The following is a 23933-nucleotide window of genomic DNA, read 5'->3' on the forward strand; positions in this document are numbered from 1 at the left end:
ATCCTTGCTTCCATTCTCTCCCCTCAACTTTTATTACTCCTTCCCCACTCCACCTTCTGCTCTGTGTTGTGCCCGCTGGTGGGCATGTTTGGGGGAGGGGTGGAAGAGATTTCCATTCATTGCAGACTTCCACATGCAATGGGCATATGGAATGGCAATGAAAGCAATCCCAGTCTCTTATTCCTGCCTGAAACACCTACACTTTCCCGTATTTGGTCAACACTTTGATTAGGATACATGGTGAAACCTTGCATTTCGTGAAAGACCAGACATGACACATCAACTTCTGTTCCCAAATTCTTAAGTCTCTCTTCTTTTAATATTGGAATGTTAACCATTTTCCAGGACACCATGACTTCTATTTTGTCTTATATAAATTGACATTTATTACTGTTTGGGTTTGATCTGTACTGAGTGTTTATCAATTGTTAAACATCTTGTAATATAAAACAAAATAACATTCCAGGGGATGAAAAGATCTGCTGGAATTGATGGAGACATGCACAACAGGAGTTTGAATTGTTGAATTCCAAACCTAAAAGCAGGAATGGAAATAAAGAAAGCAGGGGAATGCAGAGAAGCTGCTGTTACATGCCAGATGAGCTCTGGAGCTTTCCTTATTGCTGTATAATTGGGATGGGGATCTAAGAAAAGGAAGAATTTGAAGGCAGTTCTAACTGGAACCTGTGCTCTTCGAGTTATTCTTCTCTCCTCATTTAAAGAAAGGGTTCTTGAAATACATGTGATCTTATATAAAATTTAAATTAATCCTAGCAGTGCTTGGTAGATATCATCTATCCGTTTGAATATTTTCTTAGTTCTAAATTTTCCTGACCTTTACTGCACTTATATTTGGAAAAGCTTCTCTTCATTCCTACAAATTTGAATGTTCAAATCCTACCCATCCTTCAAATCCCATTTCAAAAGACATTTCTTTCTTAAAGCCTTCTTTAATCTCCTCAGCAGAGAGTTATTTCTCTTATTAATTTTCACATCATTTTACTTGTACCTTTCTTGTGACATTCATCACTTTCTACCTCTGTTAAAAAGATATTCACGTAATTACTAAACTATAAAAGATCTGTAATGGATTCATGTATTCCCTCCTCCTGCCACAAACATTTATGAGAGATTGAGTGAGTTATAAGGAAAAGAATGTACGTAGGTAAATGCAGAAAAAAAAGAATATAATAACAGCAAGAGCTTCTCTGGAATGGTGGCCCACCTCTATTCCAGTGCTCTGTGAAATACACGTTATTTTGGCATAGAATATTCACCAGTCTTTAACCAGAATTACCTGTTATGGACTATTTATACTCAAATACCCAAAAGTAGAGGTAGAATCTAAGAGTCAGTTCATAATATTGATTATTTATACTTGCCTCACTGTCAAAGAACGGATGTATAAACAACTGCTTTTAGTTTTTTTAAAATATACAGTCAATTTACATCTGCTTAAGTGGGACAATAAGTTTTCTCTTCTTTAATAACCAAGTTGGTTATTAAAGAATAATAAGTTACTGCAAAGCAACTGAATATATGTTTTTCTTTAGCTGGCTCCAAAACTTCTTATTAAGCACTATTTCACAGAAAATAACAAATTGTGTGTTATGGTCTGATTGCTTAAAACAGGTATTTCTGAGTAGAAGAGAAAACATTAGAATGAGAACACTTTGAAAATATACCAATTACTTTAGCCACAAAGAGAATTCTTGAAAATAAAAGCAGACGTGAACGTGATTCAAATTTAGTACATTTGAAATGTAAAGTAAAAATATAATACACCTGGATAGAGTTATGCAAATTGCACGGGTAAATGTTTCCCCTAGGGATAACTTCAGTGTGTTCTCTAAATCCATTTTAAAAAAAAAAGAAAAAAAGAAAATTGGAGATAATCTTTTGATATTTCCTTAAACTGATGTATAGCTTTTTCTTATTCTAATGAATTAATAAACCAAATATTTTTAAAGAATTAACATAATCAGCTCTTTATGATTATGAACTGCCTCTGCTTAATTTTTGGTAATCAAACATTTTTATTACTTCAGTCATTTGATACTGTTCTCAAAGGAATCATCTTACTATAATTGTTCTCATTCTTAAACATAACGTCTTTTCATTAGATGTAGATGTTCACTTCTAGTTACGAGTATTTATTTTTAAGCACGCAGTTTAGAATAATAGAAACAACATGGGATTAGGGTCAAAAAGACTTGAGTTTGGTTCTTAATACTGATTTAGCAGGAGATCTTGGATGCTATTTAATGTTTTTAAGCTTCATTTCATCTTTTGTGCAGTAGAGAAAAAATACATGTCTAACTGCCTTGTATAGAGGATCAAATGAGATAATGCAAAAACACAAGGTACTATTTACATTCCATTATTATTACATTCAGGAAATAACCTTACATAAACAACCCAGTATGAGTGCCCTTTTTGTTTTTTAGATACTCAAGATAAATACACACATAATTAACGTGTGGGTCATAGAGCCATTTGTTTCTTTGCTTAACAATAACTTCATTGACCTAAACAATTTATCAGCGATCTAAGAAGTTGGAAAGGTTACAATAAACTTTTAAGTCGTAATACATTTTTTGGTAGTTCGCTAACAAGGTTAACAATCCAACTCTTCATGCATCCCAAACCTGGCAATTAAAAATAATTTTAAAAATACGCAAGCGTTAGCTGTGCAGTTGTTTACATATGCATCGTGTTTTACGCTATAGAATGATGACTGCACGCTATTTAAAAATAATTACTGCTAAGGCAGAGCATGGCATTGATCCACGGCCACAGCTCTTTGGTTTTGCATTGTTTAAGACGATGTAGGTGGCTTAACGTTGTGTCAAGTTGCAGGTTCAATATTAGTTCTTCGTAAGAGGCTGGTTTTGTACCCTTTCGACAAAGCTCTGGGAATCCACCCACCCAAGCAGAAAAGGGTTAAAGCAGTCCAGCAGAGGGGAGTAGTGCGGAGTGAGTGTGTGCGAGAGCGTGTGTGCCCGTGTGTGAGTGGAAGCGCACAGAACAGAAGCATCTAGTTGCGGAGCGGACTCGTACATAAGTTCCAAAGGCCACTCTGTCCACAGTCTTCGGCCCGAGCGGGGCCTGCACGGAGCCGGCAGCGCCCGGTGGATTTTTGGGGCTGGGTTGGAGGAAGAGGGGTCTCGCGAGGGTTTCAGGGCGTGGCTGGAGTGGGGGGCGCGCGGCGAGTGTGCGCGGGTGTGCGCGCGCGAGAGGGCGAGTGTGAGCGCGGTGAGTGTGAGCGCGAGTGTGCGGCCGCGTCGCCATTCCCCGTGACGTCAGAGTGTATTGTTGTGAGCGGGGCCGAGCGGAGCATCCCCGGAGCTGTCACCGCGGCGTCCGCGGCGGCGGCGCAGCGCGAGCCCCGCACGAGCGAGCCCGGCCGGCGCCGCCCCCGCCCCCGTCCCCGTCCCCAGCCCCGCCGCCGCCGCCGCCGCCGCCTCCGCCCCCGGCCCGCCCGCCGCGCGCCGCCGCCGCCACCCGCGCGCCCCCACCCACCCCACCCCCTCACTCCATCCCTCCCACCCGCCGCCGCCGCCGCCCGCGCGCCTCCCCCCGCGGAGCGAGTGCGGGTCACCGGGTCACTGGGTCATTGTCTCCGCGCCCGAATCCCGAGCACCCCGTGGAATCCCCCACGTCATCATCAGAACCATCAATGAGATGCAAACATGAAAGACAAGAGGAAGAAGAAGGACCGCACCTGGGCCGAGGCTGCCCGCCTGGTACGTACCGCCCCCCGCCCGCCGCCCGCGCGTCCCGCCAGCCCCGCCGCTCGCCCCGCGCCGGCCCGCGGCGGTGGAGACGGCCACTTTCAGCCCGAGCGGCCGCCCGCTCGCCGGTCTCCTGCTCTTTGTTATTCTGCGGGAGTGGGCTCGCCCGGGGGCCCCTGTGTGTGTGCGTGCGCGCGCGGAGGGGCGCAGCGATTATCTCGGGAGCCCCGCGCCCGCCGCGCCCGGGACCGCCCGGGACACTTCTCCCGGTACTTCGCTCTCGGGCTCGGCTGTGCCTTCGCAACGGGTGAATTTCCGAGCGCTCGGCCCCGCTCGACTTTCCTCTCTGCCGCTCCGGAGACCTTTGTGTGGCAATTACCACTCCCTCCCGGCCCCTCCACCCCCCGGAATTTCATCAATAACTCTCTGTGCACGGTCTGTGTGTATGTTCGGCGTTTGTGAGTTCATACATTTTACACGTGCATGCACAGTGTATGTCCGACTCGGACTTGTGGGGCGTGTGCATGTGGGCTAGGTCGTTGCGTGTCTGTGTGCCGTGTCGTGTGCATTAGGTATGCACACTGATACGTGCATGTTTCGTGTGGATCAAGTTCCTTTATATTTGTAGGTATTGTGCTCTGCTCGATGTTTGTGTGTACATTCTGCGCACGTGTGTGCAATTTGTGAGTGTGTCGGGGTGTGTGTGTGTGTGTTTGGTGAAGTTGGTTCGGTGTCATTTGTAGTGGGAGGTTATTAAGAGTGTACAGCTAGGTATGTGTTACTGCAGGCTTCCTGGGCGGTGTTACTTGACTGCTTTTCCTTTTCTTTAACCTTTTGGAGCTTAACGTTTTAATCATCGAAAGAATGTCTCTATAGAAATGCTGGTTGGCAGAGGGGCGTCGGCGTCTTTGGTTTGATGCATGTGTATGCGTGGGTTTTTCTTTTTTTTATCATCTTCTTTTAAAGGACAGCTGTAAATGGATTTTTTAAAGGATATTTCTGTACAGTGTGTCTCACGGGAATGCAAGGCATTAACGTTTGAAGCTCAGCCTTTCAGGGTTTCGGCTGCATAAATTAAATATTTATTTGCCAACTTACTGTATGTTATAAATTGGCCGAAAGAAAGCAGACTGCATGCAACGGGGGGGAGGCAGGGGAAGACCCCAGGACACGTTATTGGCTTGACTTTGTAAAGATTGTTTTACTATAACTGTGGTCCTTTTTTTCTTCTTTTTTTTAAAGCTTTTGAATAACTACATCATGCTCAAGAACATTTGTCAAAAGTAATTATCTGAGTTGGGTTGAAGGGCCTTGCTGGTATGTCTCTGGATTCTAGCAAAGGGTTTTAGATAATTGGCCCTATTGCCCTGCAAAGAAGTGGCAAAAGTCTTTTTTTTTGAATTGCAATATAGTTACTGGTTTCAGAAGCGGCCAGGCCCCTTTACTTCATCTGCTAATTTGTAATAGTGTATGGTATGATTTCTCCCCTCATCTGTGATTGTGTTAATCTGGAAACCACTCACTCTCTGTGGATGAATGGGCAGGTGATAGTCATTCTCTAATGAATTGCATCTGGGAGAGGAAATTTATTTGTGAGGACTATGTGAAAAGTAAGCAGTAAGTGTTAAGTAGATGCCAGGTTGATGTTATCACTGAATTTTTGCTAGAGCATAGTCCATTACTTATTGTTTGCCCAGCCATTAATTCAGAATTGTGTGGGGGTGTGCAAGACTTCTGAAAATGCATTATTCAGGTTTCTTGGACTGGCAATTAAGTAGTATTATAGAACTTCAGTGTATGTGTTTTAAACAACTGAAAAATGAGTTGATTTATAAATATTTTTAAATAAAGATTTGTGAATTAGCCATATCTGCCTGGAGAGAATTATTTGATAAGTAATGTTATTCTGATGGCATTTAAAGCTAACCATTTGTATTCAGTCAGTGTATGTTACTATCCTTGAAAATACTGTGCTTTATTTGATCTAATCATAATATATTGGTATAGATAAATCTTGAAATAGATTTCTGAGTCACAGTTTTTTTGGTAAAAGTTGCGTTTTCCTCTTACAAAGTTCATTGATGGGAAAAGACACACTAGGAGTCATCAACACAAAAGAATTAATGATAGACCAGATGTCTCTATTTTAACCAGACATATTGAACTAGTAGTTATGGTAATTTTTCAATTTGGTTCAAGTTATTTTTCCCATGGTAGTTGTACAAATGTGTATGTATTCAAAATGTGACCGTTGAAATAAAATACTGAATAAAAGAGCAAGTAATTGTACTGGAAATATTTTTTTCAGAAATTTGTGATTTGTAAAAGTGACTGTGGTCATTCTTATTTTGTGAATAAAGGAGAAACAGATCCATTTGGGTAATAGTGACATTTTTTCGTGTTTCCTTATGATTACATAAATGCATATAGACTTCAACTCTCTTCCAAACTTGCATGAAAAACATTTTTACTCTTATAATTGATAGTATTAATTTACACTCAATGAAAAAGGAATGCCTTTTTTTTCTTTTTTAGCATTTCTGTGATATAAATACTATCATTACATATTTTACACTGCCTCTGTTGATTTTGCTGTGGTGGTGGTGGTTAAGGACTTTTTGCCTTTTCTCCCTCAAATGTTAAACCAAGTGTCTAATTTTAAAAGTAAAAACTAAGAATGGACTGAAAATACGCAACTCAGCATGTGGTTCTTGCAATATATGAACTAAAGAGAGAGTATCTAAATTAACGTTAAGAATAACCTTCCAATTCATACAGCGTGTATATATATATATATATATATATTTCCTACTGGAGTGTGTGTGGGTGTGTGATTATCTTGAACAAGAGGATATCAGGGCAGAGGAAATGCAAAATAGATTTTTTGAACTGTGACCAAAGCTTATGTTTAAATGTAGCTTTGCATTCATTTTTAAGAAAAATGTGTATGGAAGAAGAGCAATTCTTTCTAGAGTAACTAAGAGCTTCCAGTCGACAACAGAATTTTTGTTTTCTTTCTTTGTGAGAAGAGTGTATGGTCTCCAAATCTGTAAACCCTGAGTGACAACTCCAGGGATTTGGTTTTAGATAGAGATGCAGCTCCCCAGCTCTACCAATTTGCTCACAGAAGTCTGTAATGTTTGTATGTGATGGGCTTGCTTGGCTTAGGAAAGAAGAAATAGTGGTATAATGTCCCTGTATTTTCAGGAATGCAGTGATTATTAACAGGCTGCTGTTTTAAAACAGTATCTTTTTTTTTCTTTCTTTCTGCCCTGCATCAGTTGCAGAAATTTCAGCCCTCAGCCTCCTCCCCTCCCCCTCGGCCCTCTGCAGTTGTGGTGGTTACTTTGCGCATTGCCATTTAATATGGAGTCTGCTCCCAAACCAGATGCATTTTCATCTGTTTTATCTGCTCTTCTAAGGTTATAGAGTCTCAGAGGATCTCACAATCACATGGAAGTATCTTCTGTCTTAATATTTGTAGACCACAATAAGAATAAAAATCAAAATTATAACTCATGTCGAGCTGGGGCTTTGACTTTAATCCTTTTGACTTTTATCTCAAGTCTTCACTCTGTTACTATAAATACAGTTTAAACCATTGTGAAAGGATCTTCATGTTTCTTTGTAAAAAATGGGGATTTGACAGGACTTTGTTTTACTGCACTAAGAGGTTTCTTTGTTACTGGCTTAACACAGAACATACTGTTATTTATATATTTATTCTAGGTTAATTTTTTTTTTTTGACATGCAAAAATGTTGTTGCTTTGAGAAGTGCTTTTTGATAGTTTCATCACTTTGTTCTATAGGGAATGCTGCTGTTAAGATAATGGTTCAATGTATTAATTTGTTGCCCGAGTTTCCTTCTATTTGTTTCATTCCTTACAATCTTTGTTTGGTCTCAGTGGCACCTGAAAATAAATCTTAACAATCTTCAGTAGCTTTGTGCTTGGTAACATGGCTGATTTATTTGCTTGTGGTTTAAGATACATTCACACAGATAATGAATATCAGTGGGTGGTTTTTTTTGGGGGGGGGGTAGTTCAAGGTGACCTTTGGAAAAAAAAATTTTAATGGCAAATTTGCCTCATTGTTGGGAGAAAACAGGCACATATCGCTTTATGCCATAGCAGGTTTACTGAAGGTTTTAAGTAAATTGAAATTTTGTAAATCAGATTGTATTAAATATTAAGTAGGGAATTTATTAAAGGAAGTCTGTGCGAATCTTTTGCACAGAGAAAATTCACTTGTATAATGCATTATATCTTAAATAAACTGGTAAGATTTCTATAAAATGAAGCTGAATAGTATTGGTAGCTGTTAAGATAGAAAATAATTCACAATTGTTAATTTACTAGTTGCCTTACCTTTGTATTTTAGAAAAAAGTATAATTTTTCAGGAATGATAATCATGAGGATGGAGGGGAGAGCGTTGGCATTTTCTCATTTTGCTGGTGGTGCTTGGGTTTTAGGTTATGATCACGCCTTAATAGTTGAGAACATTTTGACTTGTGATTTGGGGTAAGCCCCAAAGGGACGCATGAGCATAATTGTGACAATGCTCATTGGCTTACAAGCCTGGCTAACGTACTTGGCAAATGGAGTTTTATTTTCAATCTGTTACATTTCACTTGGTTTGATTCAGCTGTTTTCTCTGATCTACACAGAGATAGCATCATCTCTTTCTGTCTGTGTCTCATCATCTGTTTTTTCAGATATAGAACCTAAATTTTCATTTTGCAGTTTGAAAGATGGGAAAGAGTTCAGCAATCTCTATGCCTATTTAAAAAAAAATGAGTTTCAAGTGGGAAACAAACGTGTTTGAAATAATGAGAAGTGTGAACTTAGGCCTAGCGTTTAGATTGTTAATTTTTTATTTCCTGCTGACATGAAAGAGAATTTTAAGAATTGATTGTTTCTTAAGTTTTTCTCTTCTTTGACAAATTCTTTGGTAGCAGATGATTCCTTGGATGGCAGAAATGGCCTTTTCTTGGCATACTGTAGCTTTTAGACATGTAGAGTTACACTTGTAAAGGAATTTCACCACAGAAAAGCTAACTTATAAAGTAATTAAATTTAATATTTAATAATGTAGTATTTTAATCACTTCACTGAAATGCATTGGAAATGTAAAGTATGGTCCCTAAACATTTTGAGAGCTCTTACAGATGCTGGGGAGGATACAAATATATATCCTCAAGGAGTGTAGAGTTCAGTAGAGGAGACAAGAAAAACTGGGGGGTGGCTGAGCAGACACCATCTGTAGGTGTCACATGAATGATCAGACAGGTGCTAGTTTACAGATTTACAGAAGGGAGAAGCTGTATGGTATGTGGTGATTGTAGAAGGCTTAATGGATTAGGTGAAACTTGGTTTGTCCTTGAAACATGAGTAAGATTAAACAGGTGATGAGAAGAGAACATTCTAAGGAGAGAGAGAGAACGGCATGGGCAAAGGTGTAGTGTCAGGCAAGACGATGGGTTCAGGGGGCCATGAGCAGACAAATCTAGAAATGTCAGACGACTTGAGTGGGTAAGCACTGCAATAAAGTTGAATATTAAATTGTGGCTAGGGATTTGAAAGTCATTTTAAGGCAGTTGGACCTTGTAAATTGTAGCATGGAGCTGGTGGGGGAGATGGTAGTAAAAAGAGAATTCAAAACACACACACACACACGCAAAACAAAATAAATATCCTTATAGAGAGGGGATACCAGGGGTCTGGTCTCTGAATGCTTCCATTACTTGGTAATAGAGTCTGAAAACAAAATTGATGTTAGAAATATTTTATATTAAATAACACAACTTTGTTCTGTCCCATATCCTTTGCCAAATGAGGCAAAGTAAACATCAGTAAGTAATAATATACATTACATTTGTAGAAAACATACACAGAGCACTCTGTTTTCTAAACTACTCTCTTGAGATCAGTAGGTAGCTAGGGTTACCTCAGTAACTCAGTCTCCGAGTGTGTGGTTTAATGATGTGCCCAATATCATCACCCTGTCTGTAAGGAGCAGGGCTGGACCAGGACCTTTTAAAAATTCTGTGCTGTCTTTCTGATTTTTTAAAAATAGTACAGGCATTTTAACTGATGTGGATTTAACTGATTTGTTGCATGGAGGCATAGGGAAGATTCAGCCTACATCAGACTCATTCTCTGCCTTTCAGATTGCCTGCTTTTCATTTCTTTTTCTTTAAGCATCAAAAGTCTGCATGAAGTTGTTATTATTATTATTAATTTATAATTTAAAATCTCCCTCAGCCCCCAAAGGTCGTGAGTAGCAGATGCAGGCTCCTTCCTGATGGGGCTGGGAGGAGGGGCATCTCTATAGAACCACTTTCAGCTATTTGCCAGCACTGAGTGCCTTGATTGTTCTGCTTTTGTCCCTGCACAGTTGGTGTAGCTGTGGAAATCTAGCCGGGACTAAGACTTTCCCTGAAGAGCCCTTGGGGAACAAATAGAAACATTATATGATTACCCACATTGTTTTCATTATTAAACAAATCTACATAAAAGGGTAGCAATTAACAGCTTTATCAGCCTGAACTTAGACACCTACCTCTCCTCTTCCCTCAGTATTCCCACTTGAAGTGGTAACAATTAACTGTTGCTGGTTTTAATGTCAGCAACTGACAACACTAAATTGGGAATAGGCACTTCTCCTGGTTGATTGACATATAGCCCTCTGACACATTCTTATGCAGTTTTAGGGCAAATTCATGCCCTGGGGTTAGAGCCAAAGGGCTTGTCAGAACATTGACTTTAATAGCTGAAATATATAACTTAAATGCCATCCAAGATGTTAGCTTTGGTGGAACTTTAGAACCTGAAGGATTCTCCAAGGCAGTACGTTTTATACTTAGTGGACAAGCTTAGAAACTGTAAGATTTTTTCTAAGTATATAGATGTATAATTTACTTTATGATGCAGTTATTTACTCTGGGTTTAGTTTGCATATCTTTAACATAAATTAATCCATGAAAAACTAGATGATAACTTTTAAAATAATTCCACAATTGGTATTTTTTGGCAAGTGTTCTATTCTTCTTTAGTTGTACATTAATTGATTTCTGAATATATTTTTTATGACTTTAAGAAGGGAATAGGGTGGACCCACTTCACCTTATTCAGAAGACAGATGGCATTTCCAAGATTTTAACTATAATGTATTAGAACCTATTTTAATAATTTCGAGGAATTAGAAATTGAGATTGGATCTTTGGGCTTCTTTTCCAGTTCAGTCAGAGCAAAGACTTGATATAGTGAGGCTGTTGGTTATTCTTAGGGTTTTTTTTTTTTTAATGTAAAAAATAAAGGACTACGTATGTAATTTGTACATATATCCAAACCTTGTTGACATGGCTGCAGAACTAAGGCACTGTCTGGACCATCAGGACTCTGTATGACCCTCCAATACCCCCGCTCCCTCCCCTTCCCCCTATCCACACACAACAGATACTCTCTTATTTTAAAAAGTATTTATAAGAAAATCTCCTGCCTTTAAAATATGTTATAATATCTTTAAAACCTTGCAATCAGAAATTGTCTTAATGTCTTTTCTAAATCCTTTCTGTTTAGTTTAATTTCTTGTCTCTTTTAAATCAATTCTAGAAATTCAATTAAAACGTCTTATATCAAACTTCTTTGATGTTCTCCTTTTTCTCTTCTCATCACTCTTCTTACTCTTTCCTGCTTGCTTGAGGGTCTCCTTCTCCTCTCAGTTTCCCCTTTAGTGTTCATATATCTCCGAATTCTGCCTACCTCCCTCCTTTTTAGACTCATTGTCCCCCTTCCTTTGGTAGTCTCACCAACCCCAATGGCAGTTCTCCCATGATGAGGACTCCAGCCTTGATCTTTCCCCTAAATTTCAGATTTATATTAACAACTCTTATTGTTTATCTCTATGTATTATGGACATTTCAAATGAAATTTATCCAGTTAAGTTAAACACTTATGGGATACCTCCCACAAAGGTGTCATTCATTGGGCACATAAAGAGGAAGGTGATAGCATTCCTGTTTGGCGGGAACTTATCTGTGTGTACCTGAACACATGGTGTCTGTGGAAAGTAGTAAATTCTGTCTTCTAAATATAGCTCACAGTTCACTCCTCTTTTCATTCACTATATTTTACTTCGTTCTGACCTTCCAACTCCTTTTGTCTCTAATTTCTTTTCCAAATCTTACTTACTGAACTGTGTTTATCTTTCTAGAACAGATCTGATCTTACTGAATCATTCCTCTGCTTAAAAACTTTTGTGACTGCCTGTAAGTGAAAGTCCAAAAGGTCATGGGAAGCCCTTTTCAATATTGGCAACACTTTTTTATAAGTGGTATATGATTGTTTCCCCTAATATGTAGACTTTAGAATTTGTTCTGTCCATTGTACATCACCCTAACCTTCCCATCTTGTAGCAATTTTTACAGCCTTAGATTTATTTTTTATTCTTTTAAAAACACAACAAAGTATCTTTAGCAGTAGATAGTTAATTAAATTTATCAACATATTTTATCAACTTCTGTGCTCAACTTTATTTCTTATATCACACTCCCCCTTCTTTCTGAATTGCTTACTTAACAGCTTTTTTTTTTTTTTTTTTAAAGTGCGAGTCTCTGGGTTCATAAACAGTCTTTGTATATCCAAAATGTTTTCGTTTTGCCCATCCCTTAAAAAAACTTTTTTATTAAACTTTTGTATTTTGAGTTAATTATAGACTCACATGAAATTATAAGAATTAAAAAAGAAAAGAGCGAGCAATGGCCACTACCTCTCCCAGTCATCCATACCCTCTCCCTAAATCCTTTCTATCCTCATAAATTTAATCTGAATGCAGTCAAGATTGGGTGTGTAAAAGTGATCAAGAGCAGCTTTTAGAAAGCGTTATTCCCCAAATATCTGTATTACAATTAAAAGAGAGATCTCTTCACAAAGCTCAGCACATCCTTCATTAAAAATAAAAAAGTGGAAAAACTTGGTGGGAAAAACTAAGAGATCCCATGTTGCCCTCACCTTTGAGTGGTAATTTAGCTAGTTATAGAAGTCTCAGTTGACAATTGTTTACCCTTAGTACTTTGGAAATGTTTCTTCGTTATGTTCTTGCATCAATGGTTGTGATACCTTTGTGATACTTTGTCTGTGGTGAGTTTGTTATTTTTTAAGAGGTGATATGCTTTTTGTATCTGAGAGTTGTTACATCTTCTCTTTATCCTTAAAGTTCTGGAGTTTTAATACTCTGTGTTAAATATTTGTGGGTGGATTTGTCTTTATTCCTCTTGGTACCTAGAGTATGCTTTTTTTTTCTTTTTCTTTCTTTTTTTTTTATTAGAGTATATTGTTGCCTTTTTTATGCTTTAAAATTTTAATCATATTGTGGTATAGAATTTACTTATTGCATTGTATCCCCACCAGGCCATGAATTCTTTGAAATCTTCTAAGAGTTCCCTCAGGATCTAGCAGATTTAGCATATCTGGCTTATGGGTTGGAAATGATTTAAGAACAATGCAGAAAGGACTCCCATAATACTGAACAGAATACAGCAGTGAATGTGTTGGCTTTATCAGTCAGAATGATGGGTTGCAAGCAACAGAAAACAATTCTTATTACCAAGTAGAAAAGGAGTTTTTTGGAGGCCATAACATAGTTCATATAATCATCACGGAGCATCTGAAAAACCAGGCTGGAAGATTAGGCAGGGATCAATAGAGGCTGGACAGCAAAAACACACAAAGTCATGCTACAAAAATAGTCTAGTTGGGATATTGCTTTGGGCATCACTACCACTGCTGATGGTCACCACTGTGACTTAGTGCTGACATAGGACACTACCATTGCTGTCAGTGTATCACATGAATGTATCATAATCTGCTCTGCCTTTGCATCTCATGCTCAAGATTCAAATTCACAGGCAGATGCATCTCATTGTCAGACTCTAGTTCCTATAACTATACCTTAGCTGCCAGGAACTGATGAGAAGGTGTATATGGCCTCTTCAGTGCTATAGTGGAAACATCTCTATTTGCATTTTTGTAGCAACAATAAAGTCAACAAGATTAAAACTGAATGCCTCATCTCTTCCCCACCTCCTGCTCCCAGCAAGCCTATTCCCCCTTTCTTTCATCTCTCAGTGAAAGCTATCACCATCTTCACAGTTGTTCAAACTGGAAACTTTCTTGTTATCATTAATATCTTTTTGCATTTTTTTTCCTTTTATCCAGTAAACACTGAGTTCTGCCAGTTTTGTCTCCTTTTCTTCAAGTCTTCAAGTCCTTATCTTTACATCCTACACTTATATCCATTTCCACTGTAATTTACCTTGACACAGGCAGTATATGGGTTAGGGAAAGAATACAGATTAATGATTGGCCTAAAAGCCAGGTAAATTTGTGTTTGAGTCTCAATTCTGTCACTTATATGTGTTTGATGTTGGGCAAATTGTTTAACATCTCTTAGTTTTAGTTCCATTGCCTGTTAAAAGGGAATAATAACATTAAAGCATGGTTGGAATATTTAAATAAGATAATGTGTATAATGTGTTGAGTGCACTGTCTGAGATTAGAAGATGCCAGTTAATGTTAGTGTCTGGTGGTTTCCGTCTTCTCGTTAAATTGCTGCAACAACCTTGTAACTGGTTTCACTGACTCTAGACTTGCCTCTACTTGGAGTCATTCTCCTTTATTGCATCCATTACTGCTTCTTTAAAGATAAAATTGGTTTATGGTACCCCCTTAGGTCCGACTAAGGGTATCACTGGTTCATGGTACTCCCTTGGGTCCAACTTAGTTCCTGTAGGAAACAGATGGCATTATCTTAAAGGGGTGATTAGAGAAAGTTAGGACACAGCCAAAGAAAAGAACAAGGGAGAGTGGGGTGAATCAGGGATATGACCAGCAGGAAGCTGTTAGTACTCTTAGACTTGAAGAGCTAAGAAGATCACGGAGCGGTTACTGCAGTGACGCGGGCTGTGATTGTAGAAGGGTGCCTGACAGAAACTGTGACTGTAGGTAGTGGAACATAGCCACTGCCAGCCCTCACTCCTGCAAGGGGGGACATGACATCAATACTCTGACTCCTCTCTCCTTCCATTCGTTGATCTCTACTTGATACCTTCTATTGGCTGAACCCATCCAGAAGCCAGAGGACAGGGGATCTCCGTTGAGGAAATTCATAGATGTCAGCCTATTGGGTCACAGATCTGGGTGGAGAAGAGTAAAGAGTGAATCTGGAGTTGCTAATGGGGAATATAGAAAATACCTCTTTTTCAAAAACTTTTTAATAGCTCCCCATTATTCTAAGAGTATAGTTCCACTTGTTTCACAATCTTTCAGGTTTGTCTTTTGCATAATTCTCCAGTTTCATTGCTTGCTTCTCTTTGCATTGGCATTCTAAACGCCAGTCATATGAAAGTACTATTAGATCTTTGAATTTATCATACTGTCCCATATTTTGCATTGACTTTGTACATGTTGTTCCTTCCCTTTGTAAAATCCTCTCTCCCCACCCTTCCCCTTCTTTTTATCTGGTAAATTCCTATGCTTTCTCCAGATTTCAGCTTCCTTTGAGAAGCTTTTGTATCTTCCCAAAGCACTTTGTAATTGTGACAATATGTTATAATTAATTGTTTTACTTTTTTGTTTATAATTGTTTCCTGAGTGCTTAATACACCAGCCCATACTGATGTCAGTGCTAATTGTAGTTGAACAAAGTGAACGAGTCAAAGAAGATTTTTCAGGAGAGCTGTTAGGGTTAAGTCTTTAAAAGTTTTCATCACGTCTGTAGAACTTTAAAACTTATGTCTTCTCGATTTATTTCTGTGTCTTTGCTGAATTGTCACTGTACAATCTAGAGAAAGGGTCATATTTCCCAAGAATCAATTGGACAATTGATGGATTTTGAAAGTCTGTGTCTACTTTTAGCCCACTAGCACTTTTTATTTCTTTGGGATAATAATTTGATAGTCGTCATGCTTAATGGCACTGGAAAATATTCTGTTCCTGCCATTAATATGTTAGGTGCCATATGAATGAAATAAGATATGAACCTTGACCTTTGCGAAATTAAATTAAAAAAAAAATCCCTTAGGGCTCAAGAAATACTTCTCTGTAAATTTAAAGTTATGCAATATAGTAGAAATTCAGTAACCTAAAAGAAATTCTCTATGTTTAATTTTAATAAGGTACAATGATGATCTATAAAGGCTTGCTATGACTTCCAAACCAAGAGAAGAATTATCTAGTACATTGATTACAACACAGCCTGGAAATGTGTGCAAAGTAAATAATCTCCTTTATGCATGTAAGTAAAATATTTATAAGCTTGATGTCATAGCCTCCTTTTGAGAGTGTAGGAATCTGGTATGATGGAATAGTCTTGGTACATTGGTATCATAAAATATTACTATTACTAAAATAACACCAATAGTAATGGCTAATAAGAGCTAATACTTATTGGGTACTTATATGCCTGACACTGCACTAACTTGTTATATGTATTATATTGTTTAATCCTAAGAGCAAACCTAGGAGATACATTGTAATATTATCTACTTTTTTTAAATGAAGAAATTGAGATTTAGTGTCTGTTAGTTGAGTTCCTGTCAGTTGCAAGTGAAATAAATTTAACTCAAACTAGTTTACCCAAAAAGGCTCGCATAAACTGAGAAATTACAACTTCAGTTGTAAGTAGATGTAGAGATTTAGAGAATGTCATCAAGGTGTTTGCTTTCTCTCTGTCTTTTGTCTTTGTTTTTTCTTGGCTTCCTACTGCAGGCAGGGTTCAACCCAAGTCTTGGGCAAGGTAAGATGGTCACTGGCACCCCTGACCTGCATCCTCCAAGCTTAGCACACTAGCATTAAAAGAATCAATCTCTCGCTCTCTCTTATTAGTATTATTATTATTTTTAAATGCCAATCCCAGGGAAGTCTTCATTTTGTCCTACTTGACTGATATACCCATCCCTCACCAACAGTAATGGCCAAGGTCAGGTAACATGATTGATTGCCACACCAAGATCACACGGAGTAGAGGAAAATTACACAAAAGCGCCAACAAAAGGCAGATGAAAAGTATGCTGGGAAAACAAATGATAAATGCCATTGCCTTCACTACAGAGAGGGAATTAACTTGCTGAGCTAGTAAGTAGTGGAGCAGTGCTTCAAATCCATGTCTGCCCAGCTTTAGAGCTCTAGACCTTAAGCGTATTAATGTAGACACTTTCTCATTTATTCTTTCTGATATTATTTTTATGATATTCATTTTACATTTGATGTTAAAGCCAAGGCAACCATTGCAAGGATTCTAAAGATTTCTTTGGTCTCTTTCCTCTGAAACTTACTTTTGTGATTTAGAGTCTAGAAGTTACAAGGAGTGGTTTCTATTTTATTTTCCCTCAGACCAGTTTCTTTAGTGTTATATATGAATAATCTCTATATAATGTTTATAACATAGTTTAACACAAGTCAAGATCTGAATTCACAAAATATGTAATTCTGGATGAAACTTCCAGGTACTTTTTGGATGCAAGTGAATATTTTTATTCACTGTCTAAATGCCAAGTTTTCTTCACAAAATTGAGCATGACCCTTAGAGAATGTTAGTTTAGCAAAAGAGAGCAAACTTTTCTTCTCCATGGTGTAAATCCTCACTCATTTCTCTGAATATTGAGATAAGATCAGCATAAGATAATGACTCTTTATTTCCTGTAGAATTCTGTGGACTATCATAACCGTATTGCTGTCACTTCTTATCTATTCATCCAGGGGCATTTCTCTTCTCCTAGTGCTTAAGTGAAACAAAGACAGTGCTTTAGAAACTTTCTCCTTCTCCTTGTTTTTTTTTTTCTCAGCCTCGTGAAAATTTAACCATACCTTTTCAGTTTGGATGAAGGTGGATGGTACCGAGAGTTAGTGTTTGTGGTCTGCTCTTAGGCAGAGATGCTACTGTATAAAGAGAAAAACATATTTAATCCACCAAGATCTTTAATAAGGAAATGAGAAGAAGAAATAAAGACACTATCAAACATAAACAAAATTATCTCCTAGTCTTATCCTTTCTCCAATTTTTATGTCTGTCTTGTCACTTTTTAGCGAATGCTATCTTCACAAACCAAGTTCCAGTGACTAGATAGAAATGGATAGAAGATCAGCAGGAAAAAAAATCAATGAGCAAATACAGATATTGCATTTTCTTTTAATCTGCTAATGACTCTGCTGTTTTTTTTTTTTCAGAATTCACTATGTACTGAGCTCAGCTTCATGGTAGGAAATGCAAGATTCATGCGAGTTAAACATTTTTTCATTTGTTAAAAGCTGCAGTGGAGAATGAGGCCCTTTCTTATTTAGTCCAGTCTTCCCACTTTATCTGTTTGTGAAATTTTATCTCTTATTCTCTTCGTGCTAGGTGATAGTAGTAGGCAGCTTTAGGGAAAGAAGCAACTTCAAGTACATTAAAGGTGTCATCCAGAAAAATGAATGATGAAGAAACAAACAGTAGGACTTTAATAAAATTTAGTGTTTTGTTATAATTTTTTACTGTTTGTGCATATATCTTTTTTTTTTTTGAAGATTTTATTTATTTATTTTCCCCCCAAAGCCCCAGTAGACAGTTGTATGTCATAGCTGCACATCCTTCTAGTTGCTGTATGTGGGACGCGGCCTCAGCATGGCCAGAGAAGCAGTGTGTCGGTGCGCGCCCGGGATCCGAACCCAGGCCGCCAGCAGCGGAGCGCGCGTCCTTAACCGCTAAGCCACGGGGCCGGCCTTGTGCATATATCTTTAATTGTGTTGGATAGAGTCTATAGAGAAAAAAAGATTGTCTTCTACTAAGTTATTTAAAAAAAATCTTTCTCTGTCTTTAGTGAATGATTGGATGTTTTGTTGTAGTCAGTAGGTTGGTGCATAATTCCTACATGTTTCCTCCTTGGGGACGTGTGGTGGGTTGCGCTTCTTTGCCCCTTTAAGTTAGGCATTATGTGCAAGTTTTTTGTTTTCTCTGGCCTGAAACTTTTAAGAGCCAGTTTGATTCACCTTATTTCTTTCTGGGCTGTGTTGATCACAGAAGCTTATGACAAGATGGAATTTCAGCCAACCTGGTTCTTGGTTGGACATATGGATGTGAGTAAGAAATAAGCATTTGTTTTAATCCACTGAGATTTCGAGGTTGGTTTTTCAGTTTCATATCCCTGCCTATCCTGACAGATACAGCCTTATAGCACAACAGGTGTTCTCTTTCCAGGCCACCTTTCACCTTTGTTTGTGTGACACTAATTGCATAATCACATGCTTAAGAGGGAAGAAAGGCAAACAAGGTTGTCTCTTTTTTTCTTCTTCATTATATTAAATTGCTTGTAAAATTGTCCTCTCTGGTATTTATGCTTTGATATTTTTAAACCAGTAAACAATAGAGAATTTTCATTACAAGGAAGATGCTTTTACATTCTGTCTTAAGATAATTCTGTTTATATTTTTGCCATATAAAATAATTGCTTTTCCTTCCATCTGTCTACTGAGGAGGAAAGTTTTCTAACTAGAAAGAGTAGAACAATTATTGTTAACAGGGAATTGAGTTCCAAGATCATTGAAGAGATAGAAAAAGGGCACCTGGACATTTTATATGAGTTTAAGTTCCCAAGTCCAGACAAATTGTGTTTCACTGAAAAGGCATGGCCCGATTTCCACACCATTGAGAAGAGGAAAGCAGACACTGTAATAACACCTCCTTCTTTCTTTCTCACTCTCTCTCTTATTTGGCCTTGAGGAGTGCTGGTAGAGAGGAGGACCCCCACTAAGGTATTATATTTCCCAGTCTGTCTCAGAGATTCCTGTCTACATTTCCCTTCCATTGAGGGCTCAGTCACCCTCGGGCTGTTTCCCACCAGTGTCCACTCTTCTGTGGGTATAGCGTACAGAAACTCCTGACAGCTGACAGACTCCCCATTGAGCCCTACCCCTTCATGTAGGAAAAGGGGGAAAAAAAATGAAGAAAACTTGTCTTGAAAGCCTGCAGACTTTCATACCACAAGGAATGTGTTGACCATATGCATCTTAAACCAGATGAACAGTGTTTGTCTAGCCCTTCAACTCACCAGTATGCAGCCATATCTGTTCCATGCTCTAAAGCAAAAACTCAAAACCAGATTTCCTAGAATTTTCTACCAATCTTTTGCTCAAATGGGGATAGACAGTTCCTTACATTATCCCTTATATGTTAAATTACATGTTAAATTATATTCTTCATTATGGCATAATTTCTATGCAGGAGACATTGATTTTCACAGTGAATTCCTTCAAAATTTTTTAGCTTTCATACGGGGATGTAGCTACTTAATTTTAATTATTATACACAAGGTCACCACTGAATTGCTAGGGTCACAAAACAGACTTTCATATTTCTGTTTTAATTCCCAGTAATATGGAGATGATATTTTTTAAGTTTATATTTCCTTTGCACCAGGATACCTACAGAATATCCCAATGTTTGTTCTCTTATGTGTTCTCTGTACTTGGTGGCAGGCGTAGTTGTCTCCTAAAACCTGAATGTCAAGATAGTTAACAGAACTTTCAAAGCTTTTTCTACAGATAGCTTCCATGGTGGGGATTTGATTCCTTGTGGGCCAAATGCCTACTGCCTGTAGTTGAGTGAACCTGAGAAAACATCTGGCCTAATTTATCTTCAGGAGTAATTTAATAACCCTGAATGGCAACCTCTGGGAAAAATCTGAGTAAGACTTTATGTAAGTGCTAATTTAGAGTTGGTTAATAGGTAACTCTTATTTGTATCTCTTTCAAAGAGATAGATATTTTGATCACATCAGAGTTAATCTTTTTTCTTCATTCTGACATCTAAACGTGACATTATAGTATAATAAGCTCCCAGCCTGGTTGTATGCAGAACTCAACTGGTAAAATTAGGACTGAGGAAGGCTAGAAAGCAATAGAAACTATTTGATTTCATAAAGAATCTTTTGTGGACAAAGGTAAGTTTTAATGTTCCATTGCCTCCTTAAAGAGACTCAGCCATGTTTCATATCAATAAATATTGGCTGATTGAAACCAGTTCTATTTGCTTTGTGCCCTGATAAATATGGCCTTTATTCTTTGAGCACATAGTTTAAGAAACAGGGCAGAAAGGGGGGTAGGTGGAGAGGGTTGGGAAACTTGCCTAATATTGAGTTGGGTAGTACATAAAGTAGAATATAAAAATATGTATTTAGCATAAATCTTGATGCAGGTACTTTATTTATATCATAATTACTTGAGTAGAGTAAATCTGGTGGGAAATCTTTGATTTGGTTTTTAGTATAAACAGTTATGGTAGATTTTTATGTGTGACTCCAATTGGAAACCGGGAAGCACATATCATGTAAACTTACTGGCCTATAGAAGGCCTCTAGGTCATATCGCTAAAATCTAACACCTGCTTCATATTTTTTAAATGTTGGCCCTCTTTTCGAAGCCTGGGATTCAGAAATTCTGTCAGCCATTATTCATCAAAGTTGAGTTCTAGGTAAAGACTTCTTACTGCTAGAATTATTTATAGCTTTGTCGGGTGAATTCCTAATTTTATACAGTTGTTTAATTTTTTTTAACTATTGTCTCTGAATGGATCAAAGTGCATATTTGACAAGGGGCTGACAGTCTGCATTCCCAAGTTTTATTTCATTGAGAATTTGGGTTGCCAATGATGAAGAAGTAAGTTTTAGCAATAGCTGCTCTTCTATTCATCCTCTAAAGGAATCAAAAATTAACATCAAACTTAGAAACATCGTATATTTTGTACTTTTTAAAAATATTCTATGAAAGGAACCAACTAAGGGCTTAATAATTAGTATAACGAACACATTGGTCATGAACATTTGATGATGAACAATGACCAAAATCCAACTCTAACCAATTTGGTGAGAAGGAGAATTTATTGGAAGACTTGTGTAAACATAAACCAGTATAGGAGAATAAAGGTCCTCAGTAACACCTGGAAAGAAGGAATGAATGTGTCCAGGACTCTCTTGTCTCTGCTTCTCTTTGTACAGAAGCCTTCTTTTCTGAGCCAGCCTTCTTCCATGTGGCTAGGAATGTGGCTTCCAGCAAATCTCAGGGTCTCATCACATGGAGTTATTACCAGAAAGCAACTGAGATCTGTTTTCTTGAGTTTTAGCTAATGTATCCTGGGGAAGATCAATGATTGGCCCTCCTTGTGTACCCCACCCCTGCCATCCCACCACTCCATCATTGGTAGGTAACACTTCAGTATCTACAGGAATATGACAACTCCCATTAAATCAAAGTGGGAAAGGGCATTTTTCAGAAGAGAGTAAGGAGTTGTGCACACAAAACAATAAATTGAGTACATCAGTCCTTCCTTGACATTTGTTCATCTTGTTTTCCTTTGTTAGGCAAGGTTTTTTTTCTTTTCTTTTTTGGTGAGGAAGATTGGCTCTGAGCTAGCATCTGTTGTCAATCTTCCTCTTTTTGCTTGAGGAGGTTTGTCCCTGAGCTAACATCTGTGCCAGTCTTCCTCTATTTTTTTATGTGGGATGCCACCACAGCATGGCTTAATGAGCAGTGTGTAGGTCCGCGCCCAGGATCCAAACCTGCAAACCCCGGGCTGCTGAAGCGGAGTGCGTGAACTTAACCACTAGACCACCAGGCCAGCCCCAGGCAAGTTTACATTAAGCACCTACCATGTGCCAGATACTGGAAATAAAGCAGTGACCAAAAAGAAAAAAATTACCATGATGATCATGACTACTTGCACAGAATCTGAATTATAGTACTACCGCTGGAAATAGTGTAGGCAAGGGTCATTTCTGTGCAGGCTAAATTAGCATTTTGAATGAATATGAAAGAAGACACATAGCTTAGTCTCCTTTCTTTTATTTTAAATCCATTTCTGAGTAGATTAGATGTTTCCCCCCTCCTCTCCCCAACTATAGTAAACCAGAGGATAAGTGTCTCTGGAGATGATGATGACATGTTTTGTTGTATTTCATTTTGGTGTGTGTGCTTGGTATATGTGTAAATATTTGTTAAATCAATGAATTATTTAGGAGATGATGCTGTTGTCTAACTACAGGTAGGAGAAAAAGGTTACTATTAACTGTGACAAAGCAAACATCATTGTCTTTGTCATTCTTCAACATTCAAGTGGTCAGAATCAAATAATTCCGTATAACAAAGTCATTTTCTACAGTTATCTCAAGATATAGTTTGCCACTAATTCCTTCTGGCAGCTACATCTGGATGCTGTGTCGTTTCAGACTAGTCTATGAGAATAACACTGAAGAGTTTTCCTGACTCAAGTTGAATGATGAGTAATGTTTGTTTTGGAAAAAATTCAGTATACCTATATTTTGTTTTTTCCACTGTGCTTTGCAGTATAAAGATATAACTGTTTCTGTTGTTTGAATATTCATTTTTCTTTTGTTTTGGAACTAATTTTTAAATTAGTTATTAAATATGTAGTTTATATAATATGCATAAATTATATAGAGATTGTGTTAATATACAATTTAAAGCTCGTGAATGTAATTTGTGCTTCTAAATACAAAAGTATAAAAAAGTATGAAATTTCTTCCTTCAACTTTTGCTTTTCTGCCGCTCTCCAGGGTAACAGTTGTTAACTGTTGGAATGTTTTTATGTGGTGTGAATGTGTGTGTGGGGTTTGTGGGTGTGTGTATATGTATACCACATAGACTTGAATATATCTCTGTACATATTGTTCTTCAGCTTGCTTATTTTTACTCATCACTTTCTCATGGACATCCTTCCATATTTTCTTTGTAATGGCAGTACATTATTTTATGGTATGTATTTGCCTTCACTTATTTAACCATCTCCCTCTTAGATTATGTCTTTTCTTTTTTTTCTTGTGAGGAGATCAGCCCTGTGCTAACATCTGCCAATCCTCTTCTTTTTTTTTTTGCTGAGGAAGACTGGCCCTGGGCTAACATCCATGCCCATCTTCCTCCACTTTATATGAGACGCTGCAACAGCATGGCTTGCCAAGCAGTGTGTCGGTGCGTGCCCGGGATCTGAACCCCCGAACCCTGGGCTGCCGCAGCAGAACACGTGCACTTAACCTTGCGCTACTGGGCCGGCCCCCAGATTACGTCTTTTAAAAAAATTTCAAATAATGCTTCATTGAATATGCGGGATGGGCTGTGAATTTCTGTAAGAAAAATACCTAAAGATGAACTAGGTT

At 38.1% G+C, this 23933-nt stretch overlaps 1 protein-coding gene across 2 annotated transcripts in view; it reads left to right on the forward strand.

Moving 5' to 3' along the window:
• The first annotated feature begins 3609 nt into the window (after positions 1-3609).
• The window catches only part of ASXL3 (ASXL transcriptional regulator 3), a 185328-nt gene continuing 165004 nt past the window's right edge, over positions 3610-23933 (forward strand). For both annotated transcript variants that reach the window (XM_058556962.1, XM_058556964.1), the window contains exon 1: positions 3610-3746. Coding sequence is in view for 1 of the 2 variants with exons in the window: in XM_058556964.1 (XP_058412947.1) it covers positions 3693-3746 (54 nt within the window). In the remaining variant the exon portion in view is untranslated. The remainder of the gene's footprint in view (positions 3747-23933) is intronic.

This window comes from Diceros bicornis, chromosome 16, assembly GCF_020826845.1.
Source record: "Diceros bicornis minor isolate mBicDic1 chromosome 16, mDicBic1.mat.cur, whole genome shotgun sequence".
Taxonomy (NCBI): domain Eukaryota; kingdom Metazoa; phylum Chordata; class Mammalia; order Perissodactyla; family Rhinocerotidae; genus Diceros; species Diceros bicornis.